This window comes from Montipora capricornis, chromosome 12, assembly GCF_036669925.1.
Source record: "Montipora capricornis isolate CH-2021 chromosome 12, ASM3666992v2, whole genome shotgun sequence".
Classification (NCBI taxonomy): Eukaryota; Metazoa; Cnidaria; class Anthozoa; order Scleractinia; family Acroporidae; genus Montipora; species Montipora capricornis.
In genome coordinates, this window is record NC_090894.1 from 13,639,472 (window position 1) to 13,649,471 (window position 10,000).

At 39.7% G+C, this 10,000-nt stretch overlaps 1 protein-coding gene and 1 pseudogene across 1 annotated transcript in view; both read left to right on the forward strand.

Annotated features, from left to right (window-relative positions):
* The window catches only part of LOC138027899 (uncharacterized skeletal organic matrix protein 5-like), a 9,527-nt gene extending 2,290 nt beyond the window's left edge, over window positions 1-7,237 (forward strand). The window contains exons 2-6 of the mRNA XM_068875519.1: window positions 1,104-1,378; window positions 3,026-3,140; window positions 3,590-3,632; window positions 4,754-4,880; window positions 6,087-7,237. Coding sequence (XP_068731620.1) covers window positions 1,104-1,378; window positions 3,026-3,140; window positions 3,590-3,632; window positions 4,754-4,880; window positions 6,087-6,611 — 1,085 coding nt within the window. The 3' untranslated portion in view covers window positions 6,612-7,237. The remainder of the gene's footprint in view (window positions 1-1,103; window positions 1,379-3,025; window positions 3,141-3,589; window positions 3,633-4,753; window positions 4,881-6,086) is intronic.
* An 888-nt stretch (window positions 7,238-8,125) lies between these two features.
* The window catches only part of LOC138027409 (uncharacterized), a 33,601-nt pseudogene continuing 31,726 nt past the window's right edge, over window positions 8,126-10,000 (forward strand).

Sequence of the window (10,000 nt, forward strand, 5' to 3'; positions counted from 1 at the left end):
GACTGTTTGTTCAAAGTTGGTTTAAGCTCCTTTATAAAAAGCATTTCGTAGATGAGGCAATCGAATTTACTTTCGCACTTTCTCAAGATCTTAAAATCACGATATATGTCACTCGGGACTGTTCCATGTTGCTCTTTAATGTGATTCCCGATTGAAGACGATCCTTTCATGTGTTCCTCGACGCGCTGATAGAGGTGTCGGCACGTATACCCGACATAGTTTGCATCGCACAAACCACACTTGTAATGGTAAACAACGCGTTGCTGGTTTATGATAGGCGGCTTCTTTTCTTTCGGTTTGATATGGTGTCCAATCTTACGGCTTTGTACTTATATATGCAGATTTTATTCGCTTCTTTTACTACTTGAAAATGATCTCAGAGAGATCGAAACGTCGTTTTTTATCGCTAGTTTTTATTCTGAAATGTGTTTCAAAAAAACTACTTATAATAATAATAATAATAATAATAATAATAATAATAAATTTATATAGCACAAATTCCATACTAAAGTAATCTTTAAATGCGCTTCACAGAATGAAATAAGTGAAAAGGTAAAGTTACACTTATAACGTAACATGTTATAAAAAGTTAATAAAAGCACACATTAAAAATGAAAAACAGGATGCAATACATAATGAAAATTAAAATAGTGGCGAGAAAGATCTATCGCGCTTCAGATTATGATAAAAATGCTAAATGAAAAAGGTGCGTTTTTAACTTATTTTTTAAAAAATGTCCAACGACTTGACGAAAATACCGATCAACACCGGGTGAAATTACACTTCCATTGAAATGTTCCGTTTTCAAACCTCTTTTTCCTGGGCTTACCTTCGCTCAACACTCAATTTCGCACGAAAAAGGGCCTGGAAACGCAAGAATTGGTAAAATGATACCGGAATTTCCGAAATTCCGTTCGAAGTACCTCTGGAGGTACTCCACATTTTCCAAACGAACTCTCCGGAAAGTAACTGTTTCATTTGGCATTTAACCAAAATTTCCGGGATTTTTGGCGCAATGTTAAGCACCCTCAAGGTTAATGCATATGATATGAATGTCGCCCCCAGAATAAATTCTAAAATATGCACGCTGTCACGTGGTACAGGATTAAACACATGGTATCACCCCGATGTGCGACAAGATGTGTTCGTAAAAGAAGACTCGCATTATCTGAATGTGTCAAGAGTTGGTACACACACGGTTGCCGATGACTTTGACTGCACTTTTGAATGTCTGAATCATCCCTCTTGCCTGTCCTTCAACCTGGCTGCATCAAGAGGAGCTGATGGCAAGCTCTGGTGCGAGTTGCTGTCTTCTGATCGACAAAGAGACCCCGACGAATTTAGGGCCAACGCAACTTCGCTCCACTTCTCCGCTAAGGTGAGATTTGTATAATAAACACAGTGTTCACAGCTCCTTTCCATTGTTATGAGCAGATACCTATATTTAAGAATTTCATCGAATTCCTCTTCCAACCGGTTAGCCGAAGCATTTGATTGTCCTGTAACTTAACAACGGGAAAAGTGTTCAGAATGGAATAATAGAGCCTAGAAGCTCGGACAATTGTCCTATCTTCAATTTAAAAGTTGCATATATAATTCATTTAAAATAACGCCTTAATATATGGTTTTCTGAGCCTTTACATAGAGATTTGTTCTCATAAGAAAACAATCGTTTCGTTGAAACACCAGTTGTAAAAAACAACACAAATACTGCAAAAATTAGCCAGCAGAACGTAAAGAACACGTCAGGAATCTATAAAGCAGATTGATGCCCTCTAATGGACCTCTTTAGCTTGTACGTTTTGTTTTCCCATTTCAGACCACGTGATGTTACCCTAGGGAACAGTTTCTTTCAAATGTCGTCTTATGCGCGTGCATATGTATGCATAACTTATGAAAAAACAAAAGGAAAATTCCCGTTGGAACATCACGTGATCTGAAATGGGAAAACAAAACGTACAAGCTAAAGAGGTCTATTCATACGCTGACCACTCGTTACCACGTGACTGCTATCAAATTTACACACATTCACTAGGTATAGCAATACTCGCATATTTCTCCATATGCCGATGTCAACCAGTAAAAGGATTGATGTGCATATGTTGTCGGTCAAATCCGGTCTCAGGTTGAATCCGTTTTTACCCAGGTTAAGTTGGTCTTCATTTTACATATGTTGAATATGCGCTCTCCTATTTTAAAGCAGCTATCAACCCCCCCCCCCCCCCCCCCCAAAAGAAAAAAAAAAAAAAAAAGGATTTAAAAAGTCTATACCTTTCCACACGCGCTGTCTTACGTATCTCAACAAATGTTATTGTTTCGTGTCATCTTGTCGCCGGTTTCTGCATTCATACATTTACCCTTTCAGGATGAACATTACAGCAATTACAACACAACCTCGACCCCAGAACTCTTCTCTCCCTCAGTCAAGAGAAGAGCTCTGGGAACCATGAAACAAAGTGTCTTCTCATTGGTTTTCGTGAAGAACAATCAAAAGCTTCTCGAATTGGTGCATTCATGTTAGTTCGAAGAGTGAGCGGGCGCCGTAAGGTTCAAATAGCCAATTTTTGGCTATAAGAACCCTACGGCGCATGTTCTCCTACATAGAGTTTCCCAGAGCCTTGGGTCGATCCGAGGCTCTGGTGACGAGAATAGTTACAACATAGTAAGGGAACAAAGTACTCTTCTGTGCTTTTACCGGTACTCGAGCTCGGACCTTCCAAGGTCTATAGTCCTGTGTCCTTACCACTTCACTACCAAGACGAACATGCTAACCCATCACAGTTCTTTTCATTATTTACTTTTCTATAATAAGTCAATTGATATCCATATGTAATCACCAAAATCAATCCTAACCTGACCCTAATTTTTCTCTAAGCTTAATTTAGGCTCCAAAAAAAGTTTCTTCAATACATCTAAATGCGTATCAACCTACAGGTAAAATGAGTATCACCAATTTAACCCAAGTAAAAACAATAACCGAAACTCGGTCATTATGTCGAAGTTAAAAGATTTTTTCGTATTTCAGACCCAGTGTGCTTTTTCACCTTGCCAAAACGGAGGCACATGTGTACCAAAAGTCAAAAATAAAATTTTCCGCTGCGACTGTAAGATCGGCTTCACGGGATATTACTGCGAAATAGGTAAGTACGTATTTCACATGTCGCTTATATCGAGGTCACTGCTGGAGGTTACCAAACAGTTTGCGCTCTTATCTGTGATCTAAATGGCATATAGACCTTATTCATAAATGGCGGTTAATTTATAATTCTTTTGTCGAAGTGCCAATTAGCCTACCAAGTCTCGATACCATACAGGGAATTGAAAAGAATTGTTGCTCTAAAACGAGGCTTGGGAGGCTAATTTGCACGTGGACAAAAGAATTATAAATGTGATCGCCATTTATGAATAAGGCCTATGTTTTGTGCTGAGAGTATTGATCAAGTAGAAAATCTTTTTGATTTCTATTTCCATTAGTTTTTTTTTTCTTCTGTCATTTTGACAAATAAATGGCTGTTGAAAGCCGACAACAGAATAATTTCTCTGGCGAAAAGCTTTGCTTAGCAGTCAATCGTTTTTGTTTCTCTTTCAGCTGTGTCATGCAAAGCCCTGTTCGAAGCTAACAAGCAGAACAAGTGAGAAAATTGCATTTTTTTCTAAAACACCAAAGAAAAATCTCGCTACTTAATTAAGACGAGAGCAGTGCGGTTTCATACTAGATTCTTCCAAATAGGCCTTATGAATGATTTTGAAATTTGCTCAAAATTCACCACCAAGCCTCGTTCGCACAAAATTATTCACATCATCTGGACATGCAATACTGTTTGCACGTGGTTTTTCTTTACAAGTTTGCTCCTTTGGGATTTAGCTCATACTAAAATTCATAGGTTTGATTTTCGAATTCGAGGCTTGGTGGTGAAATTAGCTAGTCAGACGTCATCACGCATAAGGGCTATTCCCTATATTACGTTACTATAGCGACGACTCTTGCACTACCAAACGCCTTTAAATCAGGACAAAAATGGCCGACTATAGATGCAAACGACAAGTAAAATACCCATTATGGTACAAAAAGAGCATTCAGGCATAGATGATAGTTTTAAACGCGATCGAGAACATTATAACAAACTAGACGTTCCATGAGCGTATACCTGGGCTGCCTGTGGTACGTATTAAACAAGCTCGGAAGGCACTGAGTTGGGTGGTATTGAACTTGAACTGCAGCGTTCCAGTCAATTTTTTCAAGTGGGGGGTCATTAAGACTTTTTGCGGGGTCACCCACATGTCGCGCCAGCAGAGGCCCTTTGGCTCACATGTTCACACGTTGATTTATTTTGTAATGTCCTGTCCCGTTTTGTGGTATTTTGCTGTTTTAAGCTTAAACGCGCAAGGTAATTTGATCAAAGGCGGCCGCTAGAATTGATGCCACTTTCGATTTTGCGATTCATTTGTGCAGCCAAAAGTACAATACCAAAAATCTCCCAAAATGTTTTTCGCTGATCGTCACTTTTTTATATTCGCGCTACGAAATTAAGGTTGTTGTATTATCGCAAATTTTGTTGCTGATGGCAGTTTTTTAATTCTCGACTCGATCGACACTTCCAAAAAACTACCTCGTGCTCTTCCTAAAATTGTGTATTAATATTTATTTACTTTTGCTTTTCTGTACCTTGCTTAGTTCGTATTTTTGAGCATTCAACCCCTCAAAACGCGATTATTACATGCATCGTTAATTCTTAATGTGTCCAATTCACAGTTTTAACACAAGCGTGCTTGCCACACTTCAATTGGACTCGGGGCTAACTTCCGTCTTGTGTCACTTTGGAGATTTCGGATGCGGAGCTGGAGCATGGACACCGGTAATGAAGATTGATGGAAACAAGGTATTATATTGTGACTTACTCCAACCGGCCTTTGCTCCACGGATCACTGATCATTTCATTTTCACCTTTTACAAGCATACCAGCGTGCGAACTCTGACGCATTTTTGGCTGTCTCTGCGCAAGCCAAGTTCGAATGAGGCCTAACACTACTGTGAAGTTTTTCTACCCAATTATTCCATCAGGGATCAACCCTAGTATTGGAATTGGGCCCACACAAGGACAGAGAAAAACTCTGACCAGGGTGGGATTTGAACCCACGACCTTCGGATTAGATCACCGCTGCTCTACCGACTGAGCTACAAGGCCAGAACGAGAGCTGGCCGTGGGTATGTGAGATGTTATTCACTGAAGGACAACAACTAGCGATTATCTACATTAAAGTTAAATCCAATCAACGGTTTCATTTTTGAAGTGAGTCGGAGCTAAACACTACACTGAATATGAACTAGTTACCTGTTGCGATACAGTGCATACATACTTAATTGACCACACCCAATAAGGGCTTTTTAGGGCCAATGAAACGGGCAGAACAAAACAACAGCTTTTTAGAGAGGCAGACCATTTGACTCTTTAAAAATGCACCTCGGAAGCTGAACCACGTACTACCAGTGGTCAGAACGCGCGACCTCTGCCCTAACCTACAGTAAAACTCAAGGTGCGCATGTCTATTTAAGACGTAATAAGTATATGAGAATAGAATCAAGGCCTTCTGAGAACAAAAATTATAGAGATTTCAGGAGTCCAGTATTTTGTCGGACAAGACATACAATTGAGGTGAATTCCGGTACACAACACCGTTATACGATAATCGAAACTTTGGCTTTTTTAGTATTTGAAGTGTTAACAATAACTTGGAAAGCTAACCACATTCAACAAGTGCCTAGGCTTATCGATGAGGTACTGGTATTTCAATCTACTAGACATTCACTTTTAATGTATGGTCGTTCTTTTTTGTTTACTATTGATATTGTTGTTGTTGTTGTCGTTGTTGTTTTTATTGCTATTGTCCATTCTGATTCCAAATGGAGAATTCCTTCCTGGAATTGGTGCGTTGCTTAATTATGCCAAGCCCCAAATTAAATAATGCCTCCAGAGCTATTTGTACTCGAAACGAGTCAAACGCCACTTTAACCGTCCATAATTACGAAAACGTAATTTGAATGTCTGTTCCTTTTTTGTAGAGGTTCCCTTCTTTTTTTTTAACAGCAAACTTTCCTCTACAATTCGCCATTTTGGAGCAACAAGAAATCTTACAACCTTCCTGGAGGACAGACTGGGTTCGACACACAAGAAACAAAGTTACCAACTTACTGGAACACATCCTTCAACAAGATCTGTCTCGGTATGAAGATCTCTGCCGCACAATACCCAAATTTCGTAGTCATTAACAAACGGGCTGATTCTCTCTATTCGCTGATTGCCGATGGGCAATATCGCAACGTACCACTTGGCGTGGCTGAATGGAAAAAGCTAATTGGGCCACCGGCTTCCATACAAACAGGTTGTCTAATGGAGGGTTTTAATGTTCTGTGTAGCGACACCAGCCAGTCCAAAGCCAGAATTGGCGTTGTTCGTAACAACGAGGCCAAGTGCGATACTTGTGACTCAAGACTCGGCTTTGGCACTGGAGGTCTTTACGACAGCACCAGTTCGTGTGGAAACAATGCCCGGCTCGGAGGTGACAACGGTGACAATGATATGAAAGCTATGGGATATATTTTGGTGCAGTAACGTGCCTCCGAAGGGACTTTTTGACCCTGTAATTATTTAAGTAGACAGTGCTGTTTACTAAGACAGTAACACGTCCATACCAGCAAAAGCAGTGATCGACATTGTTTTAACGGAAACCCCTCTGGGGCCTTTAAAATGTAACAGTAATGCAACGTTTCTCTGTACACTTAACAAAAGGAAATTTCTCAGAGTGACCAAGCTATTTCTGGACGAGTTTTTGAATAAGATCTTAGGAAGTTTCGGATCGCAAAAGCGACAATGATGGTTCTACACGGTGACTGTATTTTGTTGTTTTTTGGTTCATATTCTTCTCTTCCACATATTACATTATAAAATAACTCAGACAGTGCACGTGCTTTCATTGGTCAATAGCTGTGTTAGCATGACAGTATCATAAACGTGGTTGTGATTCCACGCTTTCCGCTTTCCCGGAGGACGTTATTTTATGACATCATTACAAGACTTTTTCCGAGTTTGCATAACCTGATCTAAATACTTGTGGGGTTGGGAGAATTCTCGAATTTTTTTTTTGTTTTCAACAAGATACAAAGCCTGAGAAATAAGCTTGTCATCGCTTGTCACTCGTCATTTCGTTTATACAATCAAATAAAGGACATTTGGCTGGATTTCTGTGCTGTTTACATCGTTCTAAAGCAACCTGATCGACAGATGCCTTTTTTTTAGAAACACTCTTTGGCCATACCCTTTTTTTCTCCGTTAAGCGTCGTTTTTAAGCCATTTTTTATGTCGCGTAAGAGTTTCGGGGGTTGATCTTTTTTCCCACGCTGTCTTAATTTTGCAACAACATCCACCAACTTTTCCGCGTTATTGATTTTGGGTTCACGTCTTGTTGTTTTCCTGGCTCCACAGCTATGATGCTGGGGTACCAGGCCTCCGAATCCGAGAATGGTTATGATCTCTTTTTAGTTTTTTTTTCGATCCGACCGACCGACCGACCGACCCAATATCAGGAAACGCATTCGACGATAAAGGAAAAAAAAAAAAAAAGGATGGCCTTACCAAATAAAATTGAAGCAAAATAATACCTTTTTGTAGTGGAATAATGAATCTCTTATTCGACGGTTTAACATATAATACTCGCGGACATTTTGCTCATTGCTCGTACTGCGCAACTCGCAAAATATCCACGCGCATTATATCGTAAAGGCCGATACACGTGGGAGCTTGCTACTGAAACACGCTCCCGGGTAAGTACCCCAACCAGTACACACGAAGGACACGACGAGGGAGCTGAATGATGAAACAACCCGATTGGGGCATGGGAACTTTGAAAGTGAGTTCGCAATGAGTTGTGGATGAAAAAAATAAGCCGATTTGATTGGCCAACTGGAGACACGCCATGTCACGTCAAGGAAATTTCAGCACACACCAGGGAGCTTGCTCCTGAAACAGACTCGTGCAACAGATTTGCCCCTGGAGCTTGCTCCCTCATATCAAACCAGTTTGATACGAGGGAGCAAAACTCGGGAGGAAAAGTTTTGTTGCGTAACATATTTTTTTGCTAGAAATCGTTGGTGCAGACGAGGGAGCTTTGCTCCGGGAGCGTGTTGCAGGAGCGTGCTGCGGGAGCAAGCTCCCTCGTGTGTACCGACCTTAAACCATCGAATAAGATGTATTTATTGCACTGTTTTATCAGGGGCACCCAACGTCAATTTTCGGAAAATATCTGTTCGGAAGACGATTTGAGATCTAGAATTTTCGGAACATTTGTTGTAAAATTTCTTGCTTGCCTGCCTGTCCTAGGATTTTCGAACATCTAAAAAATGGTATAATTGCCCATTTTTAACAGATTTTTACCCTAAAAAGGTCACTTAGAATTTCCGGGAGCCTTTTTTCTGCCTGAAATTTTCGAAAAGATAAGTTTTGATCCCTATAATTTTCAGATCACTAGACTTTCAGCTAGGAGATCCGAACAGATGACAAATTTTTAGGGGATAAAAATATGCCTATATCTACTGTTTAAATACTAAAATACGTTTAACAACTGTATTTTTAAGTGGTTTTGAACAGTATTCTCGTTGGGTGCCCCTGTTTTATCGTCAAATTCCTAGAAAAATCTTTTGCTCAGAATTTTTCCCAGTTAAATTCAGGATCCGTTAATGACAGAAATCCCAGAGGTAAGTTAAACTCTTTATTTGACGGTATCACAATCTTCTTAAAGCTATTTTCAGTTCTGCTTCGAGAAGGGTCGAGAAGGAACAAACTAAACGTTGCTGTTAATTCTCCCAAAAACAATTAATTATTACATTTTGACGTATGATATACGATAATGGACTACAAAACTAATATTTAAAACTAATAATATTTAAAGGCCTATGGAAAACGTCGAACTTTTCATGTGCCGAATCTATTGCAAATGAGCCGATAACAATATAGATTTTTCTCATTTGCATTAGATTCGGCACTTGAAAAGTTCGACGTTTGCCCTAGCCCTGGGTTTAATATTGCAGGTAAATACTGTGACACTTCAACACAAGAATTATTTACTTCGGAGGTATGAATTTTCAGAAGTAGATGACAATTAATATTTAGCAGATGTTCTCATAAGATTAAACAAGTCGCTTCCGTCCTTCGTGCGGAACGTTCTTGAGTATCAAGCAAGTATATCAAGCAAGGGTGTAGCGTGAGATTTAGAACGTGTACGCACACAAAGAATGTTTCGTGCGCCAGAGGTGCTCCAAACCAGGGAGCTCTGGGGCATTTTCCCCCCAAAAAATTTAAAATTTTATTGTCTCGCAAATGCCATTTCCGACTATTTCCGAAAAACATTTCAATAAATATATGCGAAGGAAAATGCTTCCCTTCTGTTGAATTTTCCGCAAGTTACAGCACAAACAGGGGGTTTACATGCAAAGGGCAAGACGTCGCAACCTCTGTTATAACATCATCATCATCATAACCTTTTCTTAAAAACCAAAAATAACCAGGAACTGGAGACTGGTGATGAGAATGACACTATAGGGGCCTCGGAGGGCTTTTACTTATAACAGAAAATTTTTTTTCAAGAAATCCTACCAATTTCTCAAGTACGCACGTGCGTCATGATTTGCGTAAAGGACGCTACGCCACTGTCAAGGAGTTGGCAAGACTTGTTAACTAACTATCGAATTATCGTCAAACTTTTTCAATTTCTCTCTCTTTTAATAACGGAAGTTAAACTCATGTTGTCAGTTATGAACTTTCAGTGGCGCTGAAGTTTCCCAATTTCTTTAATCATATGAGATTATTGTCATCAATATTAAATAAATTGGTTTCCCCTGACAGTCATTGCGCTTGTGTTAGGTAGGGTGTTGATAAAGAACGAAGCAAGCATTTAGTGAGCGAGGTGTGATCTTGTGAGTTTTTACTGAGCAAACATTTCCACTGAT